This window comes from Euwallacea similis, chromosome 16 (genome assembly GCF_039881205.1).
Source record: "Euwallacea similis isolate ESF13 chromosome 16, ESF131.1, whole genome shotgun sequence".
NCBI lineage: Eukaryota > Metazoa > Arthropoda > Insecta > Coleoptera > Curculionidae > Euwallacea > Euwallacea similis.
Genome location: NC_089624.1, coordinates 1,880,555 through 1,901,587, shown reverse-complemented (window position 1 = coordinate 1,901,587; position 21,033 = coordinate 1,880,555). Strand labels below are relative to the sequence as shown.

General features: G+C 35.7%; 1 protein-coding gene across 1 annotated transcript; it reads right to left on the bottom strand.

Annotated features, from left to right (window-relative positions):
- Positions 1–58: 58 nt before the first annotated feature.
- On the bottom strand, positions 59–19,655 carry LOC136414124 (uncharacterized). The gene is made up of 21 exons (XM_066397959.1): positions 19,269–19,655; positions 14,282–14,533; positions 10,573–10,684; positions 10,214–10,309; positions 9,981–10,137; positions 9,762–9,897; positions 9,499–9,703; positions 9,223–9,447; positions 9,005–9,169; positions 7,819–7,973; positions 6,901–7,102; positions 6,587–6,845; positions 5,936–6,531; positions 5,695–5,868; positions 3,687–5,133; positions 2,835–3,403; positions 2,334–2,752; positions 1,861–2,072; positions 1,010–1,375; positions 655–897; positions 59–592 (listed from the first exon to the last, which is right to left on the bottom strand). The coding sequence occupies exons 2-21, from the start codon at positions 14,524–14,526 to the stop codon at positions 447–449; spliced, it is 6,129 nt and encodes a 2,042-aa protein (XP_066254056.1). The 5' UTR covers positions 14,527–14,533; positions 19,269–19,655; the 3' UTR covers positions 59–446.
- Between the last annotated feature and the right edge of the window lie 1,378 nt (positions 19,656–21,033).

Sequence of the window (21,033 nt, the reverse complement as noted above, 5' to 3'; positions counted from 1 at the left end):
AAGATTTTCTACTCCATAGGGTTCACTTTCTAAGGTCTGTTCATGAAATTAAACACTGTTATTACTGATGTAGACATAAACTTTTATTATCTATTTATTGTCACTTCAAAACGTCACAAATATATCATCTTTGTTAAGTACTTTTTAACCACGTAACAGTCAAATATGTTGAATAATTGGCTTTCGAACAGTAATAAAGCACACTGACAATCACCGAAGCCGCCCTCAAATACACATTTTACCATCATTTCACCAGAACAAATCAATGGAAAACGGCGTTTATCCAGACTTCCGTGAAACTGGTAACTATATCTTTACCAATTCAAGAAATGCTCAATACCAGCGAACATTCTTTAAAACGTCACTATAAACTGCTTATTGCTAGACATCTAAGGAAAAACAGCAACAATAATATACTATTTAAAAACAACAAAACAATACATCTTCTAGACTGAACAAGCTACATGATGAATTGTTGGCTGAATTATTCCTCCAGATCCAGGTAAAGTTGTTTTACCCTCGCTGAGGAATTCATCAACTGCTCGTGCAGCTTGACGCCCTTCGGAAATCGCCCAAACTACCAACGATTGGCCTAAAACAAAAGTATTGTTTCTCATCTTTTTGTTCTTCTTCATTAAATAACTTGCAACTTACCTCGCCGGCAATCACCAGCAGCAAATACCTTATTGTCGGTAGTTTTATAGTCTTTGGTGGTAAAATTAGATCTGGGATCCAATTCCAAATCTAATTGGTCACCTATGGCTTTTTCAGGACCCAAAAAACCCATGGCCAATAAGACGAGGTCTGCTTTGAATACTTTTTCGGTGCCTGGAACAGAGTTCATTTGCCAACGGCCACTGTCGTCTTTCGTCCATTCTACATTCACAGTCTTCACTCCTGGAATTCGACAATAACAAAATGAAAAAGCAATGAACAGAAACAAGAACAACACAAAGAATTTAAACATTTTTCTTTTTTTATTTATTTAAAAATTTTTCTCTTTCCTTACCACTGACATGACCATTTCCGTCATCCAAGAACTCCTGTGTCATGATGCTGAATACGCGCGGATCGGACCCAAATTTCACTTTAACCTCCTCGTGGCCGTAATCTACTCTGAAGATACGCGGCCATTGTGGCCAAGGATTATCTCCAGACCTCTTCGGACTCGGCTGGGGTAAAATTTCAAAAGTGGTTATGGAGGCGGCGCCTTGTCGTAAAGAGGTAGCGATGCAGTCGCAGCCGGTATCACCTCCTCCGATGACGATGACATGTTTGTCTTTAGCATGAGGGCCGTCACGATTTACACCCAGCTGTTTTTTCTGCCAAGTTTCGAGGAATTCCATGGCAAAGTGAATGCCATTTAATTGACGACCTGCAAGACGAATAGTATATTGTAGTAGGCAATTCAAATTAAATAGAGATGGATGGGTCACTTGGACGGTAGCAACGAGTATCTTAGTATTATGGAAATGTTTCAATCATAAAAGTCGAAACTGACATAAGATGTATACATGGTGTGCGGTTCTGGAGCTCAACCATGAGGATCTCGGTCACCGTAACAGATATAAGCTCTAAATGCATCTAGAATTCCCCGGCATACACACATATGATAACTTACGAGGATTAAGCATAAAGAAATAAAAAAAGGTACTTTGCTTTACCATATTTTTTTAGGACTGTACATAATCATTACACCTATGGAATTATTTTTTGAAAACTTTCCGCTTTTCACATACAAAATATTTTGATACCTCTTAAAATTTTTGCGATGTTGGGCCGTTGCCACACTTAGCAGCAAATTACGGCAAAACGCTAAGAATTACAAAAATGACTAATAATCAAACTTTAAATTTTTACCTGGTAACGGTAAATCCCTAGGCCAAGTAGCTCCAGTGCAAAGCACCACTGCATCATACTCTTCTGTAAGCTCCTTAGCAGAAATATCTTTCCCCACATTGACATTGGTCTTAAAGACAATGCCTTCTGCAGCTAAAAGATCAACCCTTCTCTGCACCACCTGCTTACTGAGCTTCATTGTAGGAATGCCATACTGAAGCAAACCCCCAATTCTGAAAATAATGCAATCATAAACTACCATGAATGTAATCATAAATTACCAAAAAGCATAATGAAAATTGTTGGTCAAAGTTCAATATATCAAAAAATAAGAAACATTTTTTAAAGCGATGAACCCCTGTATAATTTCGAGAGTATCACCAAAAAATGGATTCGATAATACTCTAACATAGAAAGAAATCCAGTAAAAGGAAGTTTCTGAAAAAATTTGCAATTACTTTTTTATCGTCAAAATAATGACCTAGCATCCTTACCTATCATTTCTCTCAAACACAGTAACACTATGGCCAGCTTTATTCAACTGATTCGCACAGGCTAATCCCGCTGGTCCTGATCCTACGACAACTACCCTTTTCCCAGACCTCACAGATGGAACTTTTGGAACAATCCAACCGTTCTCAAAAGCGTGATCGATGATCGAACACTCGATATTCTTGATCGTGACACTCGGCTCAGAAATACCCAACACGCATGCACCTTCACATGGCGCCGGACAGACTCTTCCGGTGAATTCCGGGAAGTTATTGGTTTGAAGGAGTTGACTCAACGCTTGACGCCACTGGTTTTGGAACACTAATAGGTTCCACTTGGGAATGATGTTTCCCAGGGGACAACCGTGGGAATTGGATTGACAGAATGGAACTCCGCAGTCCATGCATCGGGCAGCTTGAACCTGAAATTTTTGACAAAAAGTGAAAAAACTGTCATTCCTCAGTGGAACGAGAAATTTTCAATGTTTCACATATTTTACATACCTTTAAACCTTTCCGAACATGTTGAAAATTATAAATCTCGTCCCAATCTCTCATCCGCTTTTCTGCGGGCCTATACATTCCCGTCTCCCTAGGATATTTCATAAACCCTCTAATCTTATCCAAAGCTCGTTCTGCCTTTTTGGGCTCGTGTGCATCTCCTACAGCATCTTCGATGTCTTGAATCTTAGGCTCGTTGTTTTGCTTAATAGTCTGAACCTCAGGTTGATCTGCAGTAGCTTTATGTTTCAGTACTCTTTGGTACTCGTATGGGAACACTTTGACAAATTCCTTCATTCGCGAATCGAATTCGTTTATAAGTTGTTGCGCGATTACGCTGCCAGTTAGGTCTACGAATTCCTTTAATAGTCGTTTAACCAGGAGGACGTCATCGCGGTCTTCAAGTTTGCATAATTCGACCATTTCCATGTTGCATTTGGTGGAAAACTTGCCATCAACGTCCCAGACGTAGGCGAGTCCACCGGACATACCGGCAGCAAAGTTGCGTCCGGTTAGGCCAAGAATTAAAACGATTCCGCCAGTCATGTATTCACATCCATGATCACCAACACCTGGAATTAATAAAAATGAATTAATCAAAATGAAATTATATAAACTGTATAACCTAAAGTTTTCAACTTTTGATTTTACTTTAATTACATTGTGTACAATCTACAGAGTGATAACTGTTAAAATCATAATTTCATGCACTAGAACAAAAATGAAATGAAAAAATTTTGGGGTCCCCTTCTTCTTGAGAATGAGATCCCCCATTTTCAAGGGAGGATTCTTCTCAAATACACAAATATACGCTATTTTATAACTTGTATTAGTATGAAAAGTATCACAACTCACCTTCTGCAACGGCAACTGCTCCAGAATTTCTAACGGCAAACCTTTCTGACGCGATACCCCTGAAGTAAGCTCGCCCTGAGGTAGCTCCATATAAACACACATTCCCCACAATAACGTTCAAATGAGATTCGAATGGCGAACTCTTAGGAGGATAAATGACAATGTTGCCACCAGAAAGACCTTTTCCTACATAATCGTTGGCATCTCCTTCCAAAGTAATATTCACTCCTTTGGCCAGAAAAGCACCGAAACTCTGTCCCGCAGAGCCTGTCAGTCTAATACTAACCGACTTCCCATCAGGCAATCCCGCCTCATGATACTTCATGGAAATGTGGTAGCTCAAAGTGGAACTGAAACATCTATCTTCGTTTTTGATCTTCATTTCGATGTCCACGCAGTCTTGAATGCCCTCAATAACCGGTCTGGCCAAGTCGATTAACTGGTTATCCAATCTTTGCTCCAGTTGAAAGTCTTGACTTTCGGAACCTCCTTTGATATTAACTCCAGGCCTCATGTGTAAGGCATTTTGAAGTATTAAGTTCAGGTTGAGCATTTTAGCCTTGTCGGAGTCGGTTTCATTGACTTTCAGCAAATCGGTTCTACCCACTAATTCCTGATAAGTTCTAACGCCTAGTTGTGCCATAAACTCTCTAATTTCCTCAGCCAACATAAACAAATAATTGATCACGTGCTCAGGCTGACCCGTGAATTTTTTTCTAAGAAGCGGGTCTTGAGTGGCTATTCCAACTGGACACGTATTTAAGTGGCATTTTCTCATCATCGTGCACCCCATCACAATCAACGGAGCGGTGCTGAGGCCGATTTCATCGGCTCCAAGTAAAGCGGCGACCACAACGTCGAATCCAGTTCTAATTTGACCGTCGGCTTGAAGGACGATTCGGGATCTCAAGTTGTTTAAAACGAGAACTTGATGGGTTTCTGCTATTCCCAGCTCCCATGGTAGACCGGCATTTTTAATACCTGTCCAGGAACTGGCTCCAGTTCCGCCATCATGACCAGACACGACGATATGCTCAGCTTTTCCCTTTGCTACACCACTTGCTACAACGCCAACTCCAACCTCAGACACCAATTTGACAGATATACGAGCCCGAGGATTCGCACATTTTAGGTCATAAATCAATTCGGCCAAATCTTCGATGGAGTAAATGTCGTGATGGGGTGGAGGAGATATTAAACCGACTCCAGGTACCGAGTGGCGAGTTTTGGCAATTTCTGGTGAAACTTTGTAACCGGGCAACTCTCCGCCTTCTCCAGGCTTGGCTCCTTGTGCCATTTTAATTTGAAGATCGTCAGCGTGCGCTAGATATGCAGATGTAACGCCAAATCTGCCTGAAGCGACTTGTTTTATTGATGATCTCTTTGTGGGGTCCAGGTATCTTTCTTCGTCTTCGCCGCCTTCGCCTGTGTTGCTTTTCCCGCCAAGCTATACACAGAAATGATAAACTAATATACTTTTTAATAAAGTTGTAACCAAAATCGTCTGATCATGGATTACTACGAGTCTAAGGTGGCACAACAAAAGTCGTTGTTTTTTATGGTGAATCAACTACAAGAAGCAAGAAAGAAAAGAAACATATAACTTAAAAGTGTATTACTTAATGTAATAAAACAATCAAGTCGACATCTTACTTGCAGTAGAAAGATACAAAACGATAACTTCGATTGGGCCAAATTTTATTTAGTGCCAAATCGTAAATGTTCAGTCAATTTTAACAGCAAACTAATTCCTATAGAAACATTGAAATAGGACGTAGGTATTGCTCAGATTATTAGTTTCAACGGAAACTAGCTTGATGTTAACCAAGCACATTCACGGTCTGGTCCCTAAATAGATAACTAAAGAATTCAATTTCACTGCTACATGAACTTTAGAAGCTATAGAAATGTCATATAACTGCAGTTCATGTCCACTGTTATAGGCGATACTCTAGTCCAGCGATGAGATGTGATTAAAAAAGGAAATTATTTTTCAAAATAAATATACCTTGTTCATCGCTATGGCTAGTGTTTCGTGCGCTTCTCCGCTTATAGAACCAAAACTCATGGCTCCAGTTGCAAACCTTTTGACAATTTCTGTAGCAGGTTCTATTTCGTCCAAAGGTAGTGGTTGATCCAACGTCCTTAAAGCAAAACGACCACGCAGTAGGCAGTCTCTAACCTAAAATATAGAGTAAATTGAAAGTTAAAACACAAATTACCGGATTAAGAAACTTTGGGAAACTTACCGACTGCATAGTAGACTCCACAAATCGATTATAGGCAGTCCTGTTCTTTTTCACTGTTGACTCTTGCAACGAAGCAATACTAGCCGGCTCGTTGATGTGCTTCTCTCCCCCTGCACGCCAGTGATATTTTCCGGCATCTCGAAGAATCAGAGTATCGCTACCTAACTGGTACGCATTCCTGTGCCTTTCAAATGCCTCGGCAGCCAACAACTCCAAACTAACACCACCGATTCTAGACGGGGTCCCCTTGAAACTTCGATTTATCACGTCCTCTGCTAATCCTACGGCTTCAAATATTTGTGCCCCTTTATAGGATTGCAGAGTAGAAATGCCCATCTTCGCCATGACTTTACTAATTCCTGTTTGCATTGCCTGGGCGTAATTTTGATAAATTGATTCGTCTGAAAGGGTGGTGTCCAGAACTCCTTGATCCCGTAAACTGTAAGCCAGTTCTAACGCTAGATATGGGCATACTGCGTCTGCTCCGTAACCTAATAGGACGCAAATATGGTGCACTTCTCGAGCTTCCGCACTTTCGATTATGAGAGCTACCTTCATTCGTCTTCTGGTCTCGATTAAATGATGATGGGTAGCACCTAATATTAAAAATATATTTCTTAAAGGAAATTAATAAATATGGGGCTCACTCACCCAATGCAAGCAAAGAACTAATTGGCACCCTTTCCTTGGAAACGAGCCTATCAGACAAAATAATAACTTGGTTTGTCTTAGCTGCTTCATTGGCCTCGTCACAAATCTCCTGCATTTTTTTAAGAAATCCTTCCACCCCTGTTTCGACCGGGAAAGTAATGTCGATAACGTGGGACGACCATCCTCGATGGGAAATATTCTTAAACACTTCCAGATCGGAAATTGATATTACAGGGTTTTTTAGCCATAGTCTATGGACCTAGAAGACACTGGCCCTTAATGGATGATTTCATATGGTCTAAAAGCAACCATACCTGTTTGGAACTAGGCTCCAGAATATTCGACTCGGGCCCAATGGGGCAATGCAAGGAAATTACAACTTTCTCCCGGAATGGATCAATAGGCGGATTGGTAACTTGGGCAAATAGTTGCTTGAAATATTCGTACACAAGAGGGGCGAAGTTAGAGAGACAAGCTAAAGGAACATCGTTACCCATACTACCCAACGCTTCTTTCCTGAAAATGATTATTTTGATTACAACGTGATAGTGCATTTGACGGTACTTTTCGGTACTACCTACCACCGAAACTTCCTATGCGTCTAGTTGGAGGGCTATGCGTATGCGTGGTTAAAGTTTTTAGGTATTTTGCGTAATGCAAGTCTGTAAAAAGGTTTTGAGTCACAAACAAACATGCCCGGTTCGAACGGGCAACATTTCTAAAAATCGAGGATTAATGAAAGGGTAGGTCAGGGATTGATGGTTGAGGATGGTGTCTATTAAGGTTGACAAGGAGTGAGGTAATTCAGCAACAAGCATATACCAGAATGAGCTAAATTTTTTCCTCGATCTACTCTTCAACTTGTAGTGATGATAATTTTTTTAACAATGAGGCCCCTTGCCACCGCCACATTCTTTATAGACTAAAAGCTAAACATGGCTTGAATGGACAGTTTCCCATACAGAAATGTCAATTTAACCCAAGTTTAAACTTTAAATTCGGCTTTGAAATAAGGAGAATGTGGGGGTTCGTTCTACTTATTATTAGAGCAATCACGATGATTTAATAATCATTTCATCAATAAAATATGGTTTCATTACTGAATAACCTCATGAACATAATGTGACATGATTTGTAGAATTTAGATATTACGGTAAAAGGTATCCTACAAATTATTATTATTTGACATATTTTGACTACAAAAACGAATCATTATAAAAAATGGTACTTACTTGCTATTGACCATAGGAAGCAAAAGCATTTGAACCGTCTCAGTGGAGTAACCATACAAAGGTAGACGTTTGTCACCCAGTCCGCTTGCCTCGTATTTTGCTTTAGCTTGATGTCCAGCGTCTAAATGCGTCTTTCGCAGTTCTTCCATTGAAATCTAACGAAATTAAATACAAAATATAGGATTAATAAATATCAGTCTCAACGTCAGCGGTCAACGGAATTCCCAAATGGCGTTCTGACCCATAATTGTGCACAGTTAAATATCCCGAAGGATTTAAACAGGAATCTTAAGCTACACTTAAACCAGTAGGATTTCGTAGAGATTATTTAAGAAATATGTAGAAAAATAATTAATTATTTTCGGAATATTTTGGAAATGAAAAAAATTGACAAAATATCCAAACAGCTATTGCACTATTTGTGATAGAAATAAACTTTAAATCATAAAGTTTCATAATATTTTATTGCCTTCAAATTAAAACATCGGTTAAGGCCATGCGACTCTTAACAAAGAGTTATCAGTATGAACTTTGTGAAATACAGACCTAGAATCGTCATAATGTCGAAGGGATCACATTTTGTATAAATAACAAATCACATGAATTTAATATGGTTTTACGTGACCCAAACAACAGAGAAATGTAGTTTAAAAAATGTTAATAAGTAAAAAATCATGTTAATCTGGAAACAAATTACAAAATGTGGCAACAAGCAAGCGTATGTTATTGCAACTTATTAAAAATTTGTGTGCGCCTCGAAAAGCAAATTTTATAATTAACGAACAGTGATAGCACCTGAACTTGGCACTTGAATAAGATTAGAAATGTATGAAATGTCAAATTTTAAAAAGTATTTTGGTAGCTATATTTCACTCATGTGTCAAATACAGCCGCTGTCATTGCTCATTATTTACACAAGGGAAAAATATTTGCTTTCCACCAAGAACACGGATGTTTGATAAATGGGAATAATATATATTAATTTTATTACGGCAAATGAATAAAAACACAAGCTCATCCGTACACTCACCATCTAGAATATTCCCGAAGATCACATAAAGAGAAAGGGAAGAAAACATAATATTGTTATCAGTAATATGCAATACATTCAGTGACTATCTAAACTACTAATGCAATTTATATATTAAACCATCCCTAATAATAAAACGAAAATGATGAAACTCACCTGTTCCTGCAGCCAATCTTTATGTGGGCGAGACAAAGATATATTCTGTTTCAATTCAACATCCTGAATAACAGATTTCTGTACTGTATCCACTAACAACATTCTACCAGGTTTCAAGCGACTTTTAAAAATCACATTCGCCGGGTCCACATCGTACACCCCCACCTATAATAATTTAATATAAAACTGGTAAACTTTTAAAAAGTGATAATACGTGCCTCACTGGCCATAACCATCATATTATCTTTGGTAATGTAAAATCGGGACGGTCTGAGACCATTCCGATCTAAAATTGCACCAATGAATCGTCCATCAGTGAACGAAATCAGAGCTGGTCCATCCCAAGGCTCCATCGAACACGCGGCCCATTGATAATAGTGGCGTTTCTCTTCCGGCATTGTCGGGTCATTTTGCCATGCTTCGGGAACCATGGTCATTACGGCCTTGAAATCCTTATAATGAAAAAGTACTTTTTGAAATAAAATATTACATACTTCAGGCAATTTCCTCTGTCCAGCATAAACCAAAAACTCCAGCACACAATCAGCTGACCCACTGTCGGACAAATTTGGCTCAACCACCGGATACAATTGCTTCAACCTCTCTCCGAAGTGTTCATTCTTCATCACGCCTTCTCTGGCTTTCATCCAGTTGACGTTACCTCGAAGAGTGTTGATTTCTCCATTGTGAGCTATCATGCTGTATGCATAACAGGCTCATCTATTATACAAATATAATTAGTTAATAATAAACATACCGCAGTGGATGAGCCCTTTCCCAACTGGGGAATGTGTTGGTACTGAATCTTGTATGAACCAACGCCAAGTAGGTGTCGTACAATGGGTCAGTCAAGTCCGGAAAGTATGTCCACAATTGGTCAGAAGTCAACTGACCTAAATTTAAAGTTCAAATATCATAATACTAACAAACCATCTTCACAATCAGAATTTGTACTATATAATTTTAGTCTAGGTACCTTTGTAAACAACAGTCCTCCTGCTCAAAGAACAAATATAAAATCGTTTTCCCGGAGCCTGGATCTCGTGACTGGCCCTCTTCCTCAGCACGAAAATGATCCGGTCCAACTGCTCTTCTGATGCACCGTCTAAGGACGGTTTAGGAACTACAAATGCCTGCAAACGTTATTTATGTATTTAACTATCCTGCTGCAGAAGGTCAGAATGATGAAACTATAGAACCAGTCCTCACCTGCCTCATGAATGGTTCAGAGCTCTTAGCAACCGCCCCTATGGAGGAATTGTTGGTTGGTATGGTACGCCATGCCAGCACGGAAAAGTCCAATTCCTATATCGTATATAAATTTTCATTGAATTTAATTTTTAAAAAACGGTACACACAAACAAAGATTCATTTTTCCTCTATTATTTTATAGACATAAACTAAACATCTCAAAATACATCATAAACTAAGGATCAAACTGAGTAAAAATTGAGCGCGTTGGTCTAAATTTAATTTTATAGCAGGAATCCAGGTTATTCCTTAAATATGTTTTTATTAAATTATTAATATATCAAAGATATATTTAAAAAAAGTAACACATTACTTACCTCGGCCAATGCACCAAATTTGTTCTCTGATTCTTGGTGATGAAGTTTATCCAGAAAGAAAATTCCAGTGGCGTAGCGACCATATGCGGGTAATTGAACATTTTGTTCGTCTCTAAATATAGAAAGAAGGAAACAGTATAGCCCGGAATTAAAAAGTATCAGTTGTTTGATTTTTTATTCAGTTTGAATAAACTTCACAGTTTCTGTGCCCAATGCTATTATTATTCGCGAATAAATTTGAAATGGTTTGGGCTGCTCTTAAATTATTTGATAGCTAATATTAAGGTACATTTTTAGCTGAACCTAAACTGTGGTAAATATGTATATTTAACATTGGAGAGTATTATTATGCCATAACACGCTATTATGCAATAAGTTGCACGTGATATAATAGTGTTTCTAATAATGCTTCAATTTTCTAGTTAACTAATTCCAAGCAATTGACTATTTGAACATACTCCAATACGTATATAATTTTGATGAGTGAACAATCAGCGCTTCTAAAAGATTTTTTATTGCTCCAACGTACATGCACGAATAAGCGCTTTGGTGCGCATGATTTAAAGCCTTTAAAAAAATTTTTCGGTGCTCAACCAATTCATTAAAGGCTTCACGGGATTACGTAACCATAATTATCAATTCTAAAGTATACAGTTAATTCAATCCACGTGGCAGTAATTCGCGCCAATAATGCACCTATAAACAAAACAGGAAACAGTCATTGAAACCTATTTCTGTGACTTTATTTTTGCTTGCATGAACAAAAAACAATTACCATTGCTTTTTCTGGATTTCGAGGCAAACAATGCAAATATTTCGAATACATTTGTAACCTTATATGTGCATAAAAATGCACTTAAAAACCATTAGCAATGATATCGATACATAAGCTTCACCAAAGTGTTCTTTCTAGACAGTCAATCTAATCTTCGAGACATTAGCCAAATAACGTTTTCCTGTCGTGTCTGCCTGAGATGCCAGATAAATTGCTACCGCTACTATAAACGAAATAATCGCAAATACTCGATGTTACGACGCATTATTCAATGATTAGCCATTAATATAAATGGTAATATTATCGCTATTGACTTAATTGAACCATGATCAAGAGGCAATTCTTAGAAAAAACACCATGTTTGTATAGAATATATTGTTGTAAATATCTATTTAAATAAAAATTCCAAACGATTAAAAAATAAGCTAAAACAAATACCTACTCTGAGTGTTATCAATTCAAGACAGTTTTCACTTAATTTAATGATACCATTGATGCTTCTGATTAGGCATATTGTGAATAAACGAGATTCCTAGTGTACTGGATTCCGTTCGAAGTTCACGATCTATAGTAGAGTGATGCAAGTAATAAGTCATATGAGATTTTAGTATAAATAGCATGCTGAATTTTAAGAAATTGACTGAGTTGTGGTTATAAGGAAAACATTATTTATATTTTTCTTTAAATATACATTTTTAAGATATCTGAAGTAAATATAAAGGAAAAGTTGCGTTTTAACTATTAATAACAGGCATGTCACAAGTTACAACACACCTTATCTAAAGCATGAGTAGAGAATGCACAATTTCATAAAGTCATTATAATTAAAAATGTAAATAAAAAAAATCCGTTCAGGCTTAATATTTACATGATTTTTATTTACTCTATTGATTTATGTTTGCTTATATATACGTATATATACATACATATATGTGTACATTTGATATACATAAATTATGTGAAATTAACAAGCGAATTTCCGAAATTGCGCATCAAAGATATCTACTCTACGATAATAGAATGATTACATAATTTAGCTTTTTGTTACTATATCAAAAAAAAAACAATTTACATATTAAGTACATCTAAACTTATTATTTATTTAAACTAATAAAAAAATTGAATTATTTGTTTTTAAATTACCTTTTCCATTTATTAATTTTTTTTTTTTAATTTACTTGATGTTGACGGTTATCAATTCCAACCGATATGATATATCGGAAGTTTAACAAAATATCAGAAATGCAAACAGAATAAATGGAAACTTGTGTGGACTCGCTCGATGTTTTATCAAAGATTGAGTTAGACACAAAAAAGATTAAAGATACGAAATTATTTCTAAATAGAAATAGTAAATGGGAGCCTTACCGCCAGAAAAATTAACGTCGTGCAGTTTGATAATTGTGTGAGGTGTCGTAAACGTCACTGCCTACATATAACGAATATTTTTAGTACAAATTTGTTGTAGTTACCTCGGAGAATTTGCAAGTAATTTACTTTTTTTTGTGAAAATGTATCTTTTAGTTCCTTTGCTAATTTAACTGAAGATTCAGTTTTTCGTTTAGATCCCTTATTTCATTCACAAAATACCTCATCTCTTGTATTGTCTCCATACTCCATCATTTTGAAGTTAAATCCATAGACCTATCTGAGACTTCACCCTATTCTTAAGCTCTTTTTTATCTAATACATTTTTTCCAATGTGCTAAAACTATTTATAACCCATAAAAATGACATACATATATACATATAAAGATTTGTTTATTCCGCACAATCCATTCTGTGGAGAAGTCTATAAAAGCCTTTTATAGTTTTATATTTAGAAAATGTGTTCCTTTCTCATAAATGTAGTGAGTTCTACGACATACACTAGTCCTGCATTTAACGTTATAATGGAAAACACTATAATCTATAATAGTTTTAATGCATTTGTGCGGATTATGATCATTTGCGCAGTTTTTTCACAGCACGTGCAATTTCTTGTGGATTTCCTCTCATAAATTGACAAGCTTATTGTAGTTTCATTATTAATTCTTTTCTGAAGTTCTGATCGGTTGAAAATACCATTTAGTATTTAAGTAACCCCAAACGTAAAAATCCAGAAGTGTTAGGTTTGGGATGTGCGGAATCTATGTTACGGTACAAGCGCCCATTTCATGTTTCCGCATACTTTTTCGAATTGCGTTAATTAAAAATTCCGGTCGTAGCAAATGTCGCGTCATCCGTGCATGTGACACACTTTTTAAATTGTATTTTTTGTACAAATTCCTAAGTGCCCTGATAGAAACTGACGTAAACTCCCCTCTCACCTTCAGAAAACGTGCAAAATTTATGACCTTTTTTTTACTTCAAAGAGATTAGCGTTAGCAAAGTTATAAATTAAGATCAAATTAACACATTTTTTTTTGGTAAACATTGTTAAACATTTTTTTCAAGGACCATTTTTTTACCCAACTCTTACCAAATTATAAACAAACAAGACAATTTACCTTCTTATACCTTCAGTGTTCACAAAATTAAATAGCAATTAATCACAAAGAAAACGTTAGATATTTTTTATAATACAATGTAGTCAGTTGCCTGCTTACTCTAAGGAGAACAATTTAATTATACATATCCGAATTTTACGAGACTCATTTATTCAAATTAATGATGACACACTCATAATCACCCATTTATGATTTCACAATTCATTTAAATTAAAAAAACGTTGTACCTTTGTAGGTTGCCAAAAAGTGTATTATAATGGCTACCTGTAACGTGGGAATTTATATCGTGGACCTATCTCAACCAATCCAAGTTTCATTTATTAAAACTAAACATTATGTAGTATATTATTACCATTTAGCCACAGGTTTCTTATACTGCGCAAAATTACTTTATGCTGTTATTTTTTAGAAACATGTACAACCTTTACAAGAAAAACGTACTTACTTGAGTTTTGCGGTATAAAAATCGTGAGGAATGGCAGTAAGTACACCAGCCCCGTCGCCGGTATCGTTGTCACAGGCGCAGGCGCCACGATGGTTCATAGACACTGCGAGACGCTGCGCATCTCGTACGATCTTTTTATCACGCCGCCCATCTATAGCAACAATAAATCCAACTCCACAGGCTTCCTTTTCAAATGAGGGGTCATACAGGCCCTGCGCACCTGGGGCCTGCCACGGAGTTGCCATCTAATAACTGACAAATGAAATTGTTACATAAAAATGGTATCCTGGTGGAAATCTATCTAAAATATTTCTCAAAAAACGACATTGAACGACATAATTGAGACCATGTTCTTTAACGACTAGAACGATCGCCACAAAAGACGCCTAAATGGTGTATACAGGATGTCCATTTCTGAAGTTCAACCATGAGGACCTTGGTAACCATAAAAATTACGAGATCGGTTAAACTAAGTCAAAGTTACGCAAAAATTCCAGTGACTTTCGAAAGTATTGAGAAAAAAGAAATTTTGGAAAAACCTTTTAAGTTTTTCCTCAGCTTATTTGACACGGTAATTTACTATGATTTAAATTTCATCATTGCAACTTTTCTTCTTCTACGACGTGGCAATGTCATATACATATGAAATCCGACATTTTGATTTTCGTTAACCACCATTAACTTGTTTTTTTTTATGGGAGCCATCTTGGATTATCACATTTTTGAATTCAGCTTTTTTTAACTACGATTATATATCAAACGTTAAGGTTCAATTTTGCAGTTTGGTGGACCTAGCATAATAATTCTGTTTTTGCCAAGAATGTTCTGGAAATAATAATCATGGAAGTTTTTCGAATTTTTGAAACGGCATATTCTTGAACTCTAAATTGCAGAACTTTTCCTAGTTTAACTGATGTCAAAACTTTTAATGCTTCAGAGAGCCTCATGGTTGGGCTTGAGAAACGGATTCTCTATATGTATTTATTAACTGCAAAAACCTATGGAACAGTTTTGACCTGTTGACGTTATTTTATCGCTACATTTTTACCAGATAATCAGGTACTTACTTTAACAAAATATGTATTGTCAAAAACAACGGAAACTTTTTAATCAAACTGCTGCATTACACAATATCAATACACAATAATAAGCATTAGTATTTGAGATTACACCACATTCTATGACGTGTAGACTGGGTACATATTTCAATGACCTTAACACTAAGTCAAGTGCCATTACCGACGCAATTACATAAATTTTAAATTTACGATTGCTAATAAAAACGATTAACATAGGAATTTTCACAAACACTCTAATAAAAACTTTATTGAAGTGCTTATTCCAGATTAAGAATAGTAAAAGGTGCACCCTAAGTGCATTGCGAACTAAGGTGAACTGGATTATGCGAATTGAAACTTCAAAGCAGGACACTTGGGCACGAGGACAATTTTGATATTTACTTTAATATTAATATCTATTTAAAATACCTGAGCTAATAATAGATTTAATAATAATAGATGGATTTAATGTGTAGAAGAATAAGCTGTATTAAAACTGAAAATTAAAAACACATGAACTAATTAATCTTAAACCGCAACTAAAAATGTACTTGAGTACTTCCTGGTTGGGAACGGGGACAAGTATTTTGTTTACAAAATTTGCGTGATCAAAAAACATCACCAACTGGGCGGATAAGAGAATCAAGGGGAATTGACTTGTAATCTTATAAGTAAAAAAGCATAATTTCAGGCGAATAAAATTGATTTTCGAAATGGCCTTAGAAGAACCTTTAGGTTTCTACTTAACATTTTTCACCCAAGAGCCAATTTATTATTAGATTTTCAGCGTTTTGGTTTTAGCCGTTTTTCTCATGCACTTTGTGCCATAATTTCTTTCTTTGCAGCACCTTTTGGCTGCATGCTAATTATATAATTTTAACCACACTAGCAGTGGCATCAGATAAGTTAAACGTGCCATAAGGACGTATCCCCATCAGGCACATGTGCAATCACAGCAAAATTGCAGTGAAAATGGAATTTTATAGCGCTCATTATCAAATGACACCCCATTTAGAATACCGCTAGGCTCGCGTTTACTGCTAATAAAATGTCAAAATCTATTAGGATCACAACTGATGTTTGATTCTAGAGTATCCTGAAAAGTTCTATACTCAAAAGGAGCATGACGCTTTAGGGCCCGCCTTAAATTCGGATACTTGGGTATCCCAGTGATTTCAGATACCTTGGTATCCCAGCCATTTCGGATACCTGGGTATCCCAGCCTGACTTCGAGCCTGTCGTTTCTTAGGAACAAAATTTTCAATACAGCAAAACAGTTTTGCATATAATTTACTTGTAAGTACATTAAAACCGAAGTGCTTCCTGAGTTCAGACCAATCAATATGTGTCTGACCGTTTCATATATTATTTATGTGTCACATAATTATTGAGCACATTTCAAATCAGTAATCCAGCAATCAGAAAACATTGAAGGAAGCTAGAAGGAACTTGCTTTTAGATATCTGAACGGAGTCAATATTTGATAATACAAAATCTAATTTTCAGTTCAATAGTTAATAATAGTGCTGTATTGTGTCGAGACCTCAAATTGTACGAAACCATTTAACAATATAGATTTAATGTCAAATAAAGTCGTCCACAATTACGACATTGCAGCCGTCACGTACATTTTCCAAGGCTTCGAATCGTGGATCATACAGTAGAAACAAGTTATTGACCAAAACAGGTGATCAGTATGTTTCGGCTAACTCGCTGCGACGTTGCCAAAATTTACGTAAATTTTAACCTCACTTTTCAGGTCGATTTATCGTTGTTTTTTATTTTTTTATGTGAGGCTGAATTTTTGATTTTATTATTAACAACTTTCACAGGATTTCGACTTTTCCTTTTAGATTTTCTTATAATAAATTAAAGATTTAAGAAGTTTTATATCTGTGATTACCTTCTATTACATTTCAAATAATAAAAAAACCACATAAAAAATAACGATAACTGATAATTGATGATAATTATGATGATGATGAAGATGATAAAGACAATGATTATAATCATGATGATAATGATGGTAATTATGGAAATGGTAATAATAGAAAAAAAACGTCATTTATTAGCTGGAAAGCGGTAATACCTAAAAGTGATAGAGCAAATTAAAAGCTGAAGCTGAGTGAAGTATTTAGATTATGAGGATGAATAAAACAGTCTTGTTTAACACAGTGGCAGCTAGGGATTTACTGACTGCTTTGGGTTGTGAATCAAGAGTGATGAAGGCTGAGATATAACATGTGAATACTGGGCTTATTAAAGGATTTAGGATATCTTTGAGTTGCATATAATGAACCATCTCACATATATGGATGACTCTAAATTTTATAAATCAAGGAAAGCACAATTACAAAAACTGTAGAATATAATAGACACAATATCATTAGCTTAGAATGGATAAATGTAAAACCATGCACATTCAAAAAATTAATTGTCACATGGCCCACTTGAAACTAAAACTTAGAGAACCAGATTAAAGTCACAAATCTTGTTTAAGCCCATCAACACATTTGCTATCACCATCTAAAAACATTCTTTTAGAGTAATGAAATGTTCCACCACAGATTGGGCAAACATTAACACAAGAAAGAGAGGAGCATTTACTAAGGAGAAAGACTGCAACCCAATCCATGTGTTTATTGATCGACACTCAAAAGGACAGATGAAAGTCAAGAAATGACCAACCTAGTAAATACCATACTAATAAAGTCCACATGAAAATATAGATTTTCCCTGCACAAAGCCATGTGGGCTCTAGATAACAACTGCACTCCACTAAACTCAACCAAAATGGAACATGAATCTCCATTTTAAGAGCCAGGTAACCACATCATTCCTCTTCTCCAGAATCCTCACCAAATAACAAACAGTATAAATTGCATTATGATCTACAAATTCACAACACACCTGATATTGCATTCCAAACTAAAACATTGAAAACCACTTATTTAACTGACACAGCAGTTCAAGCAGATCAAAATCTCTTCAAAAAATACATAGAAAAAAAGAGTAAATATCAGGAAGTCTTAATAAAAATACAAAGACTGTGGAAACAGAAGGTAGTCTAGATCACCTTCATGATGTTAGTAACAGGCAGTTATGCTGCATACATATAATACCATGATACAGCTATTGCCAGTCTTCTGGAAAAAAAACAGCCTGGAACATCAAGTTGGGAATACTCAGAGTTATCCCCACAATAATAATATATATAAATTATTATTTATTATTATTATCATTATTTATTATTGTTATTATTTATTATTACTGTTATAAATTATTTTTATTATGATTAACTTTCTAGATCAGATGTCCAATTTCCAAACAAATTATCCATCGAAACAAATATTCATATCTTCAATAAGGTAATACCTTCGATAACACCTAAACATTCAAAAATACTTGCTGAAAGAACAAAATCTTCTGAGAAGGAGTTCAGGAATATGTTATTAGAGAAAAAATAAGTTGGAAAAGTTTTAGTTAAAGTGGAACTACTACCACCTATCAAGATATTATTGATTTTTTTAGGGGTAATAATAAAAACAATTAGTATAATGACTATTAATCTTCTATATCAGGTCTTCAATTCCCAAGCAAATTCTCCATTCCAATTACCACCCACCAGGATATTATTGATTTTTCCCTAAATGGATTGCGCAATTGCCGTTTTGTATGGAAAACACAGGGGGGGCTAAATTAAAATTACAATTAATTATCCAAAATTAATATTGCTGGTATATTTTAAGTAAAAAGCCTCTGACCGCCCGCAAATCCAGCCAAAAGTTATTTTTAGAATAAATAAATGGGGCATACATTCAACGTAAATATAACCAAAACGTGTGTGAAAATACTGAAACTTAACACAAAACGTTTCTAGTACTTTTTGCATATGATGAATTTTTCTAAAAAGAAGGTAAGACACTCACCCAAAAAGTAGTTAAGTGATGAACACTTCTTTTTGGTAAAGGTGAATTGAGACTCGAACGTAGTAGGCCCTGGCACTGAAAACGACAAGTCAATTCTCCTTTTAAACAAAAACCGGTCGAAAAAACTGCGAAACGCCGAAGGGATCAAATTGAGAACTGCAAGAGCAACTCTTCACTAAATTTATAGTTTATCAACCTCCAATTTTAGTTAAAATGTTTGGTTCAGAAGTTTAAAAAGTAAACAATCGATAACAGTTGTTTAAAAACACAGTGGCGTCAAGTCACAGGGGTCGTCACTCGTCGACACAGAAAAACCAACTGCCAACAAAATGTTAACTATTCGCACAGCCGCAATCGCACGAAACAGCTGGCAACTGAATCAAAACTAAAACATGCCGCCGATTGTTCTATTTGCATTTTGAGATAAATGGGAATGCGCATGAACTTAATACCACTACTAGGTGGGCTATTATACTCCACACCCCAAAATAACCCATTTGGCACCTATTCTTACCCCATATTCCCCTTTACCCCAGGTACCTACCTAGCCCCCAATCAGCGCCAAAAACACACCGCACTAATATTTTCGTCTCACCCAAACCATTGGAAAAACTTTTAAGCAAAGACATCAAAAACCTTCTCAAATCCCCAGGTCCCCAAGTACAGAAATTTATTTCGAATTTTTTTTTTATTTCCCCAAAAAAGTTACTTTGCACAACATATAACGAGTTGGAGGAAGACGTTTAGGTGCATCTTTTTGTTAGAAAATCGTTTCTCTAATGTAGGCAATTGAATGTAACGGTTCACGCCAAGCGGGAACTTAGTTGAGCATAGCTCAACGATTTCTTCGAAATCCTGCGAAAACACACGAGAAAAAACGTTCCGGTTTTATTCTGCGATTCACAATTGAAATTGAAAACTTATAAATGAACTTCATTTTGCAAACTCGATTCGACCTTGGGTGCCGGGACAGTTTTGCTTCGTCTATCTTCGTATACGTGCTTTTCAAATTGGTGCCACAAAATGCTGTCCACCGACGTGGATTTTGATCACCACTTGTACAATGTATTTTAAATGGCAGGGACAGAAAAAGTGTCCCCTTTAGCTCTCTCGGCTTTGTTCGGTCTTTATGACTTAATTGTATTTATATTGAAAATATTAAAATATCAAACGCTTCATTGTTTTGTTTTTTTTGCATTTGTAAACAACATGAGCACTAGTAGCAAACATGTGACTGTTTTTAGAATCGATAATGTCTAATAAGTTGACAGCTTATTCATACATAGAAAAAATGTTTTATGTTGATTAAAACCTTCAAATTAAATAAAATCCTTTATTGGAATTCAAATACAATGTACAGTATACCATATAATTACATTTTTCTAAGTATACCCTGAAAGTTTGAACAAAATTGAACCACTAATAAGGGAGTTACAGCCTTTTAAAATCGCCAGAAATTACCCGATTTCATCATTTTGCTTGAAAATTTTTACTTTTGGCGATTTTAAAAGGCTATAACTCCCTTATTAGTGGTTCAATTTTGTTCAAACTTTCAGGGTATCCTTAGAAAAATCCCCTCTACAAGATTATTACAATCATATTAAAACATTTCCATCACAGAAAAAGTTTCCAAAACAGAGGTTTTTTTAAGGCCCTGAATACCACTTTAAAAACTAAATTTTCAAAAATTGCTTGAACACGTAAACTGAGTTTTGATTTGAATTTTCATTATATAAAATTTGAACAAAATCAATAGAAAATTACG

What these genes read in the sequence shown, in the direction of transcription:
- LOC136414124 (XM_066397959.1), bottom strand. Translation starts at nt 14,526, where the DNA reads ATGGCAACTCCGTGGCAGGCCCCAGGTGCGCAGGGCCTGTATGACCCC. An exon ending in AAGATTGGCTGCAGGAACAG is followed by an intron (nt 7,974 to 9,004) that starts GTGAGTTTCATC and finishes TAATTTCGTTAG; the next exon opens with ATTTCAATGGAAGAACTGCG. An exon ending in TAGTTCTTTGCTTGCATTGG is followed by an intron (nt 6,532 to 6,586) that starts GTGAGTGAGCCC and finishes TTTTAATATTAG; the next exon opens with GTGCTACCCATCATCATTTA.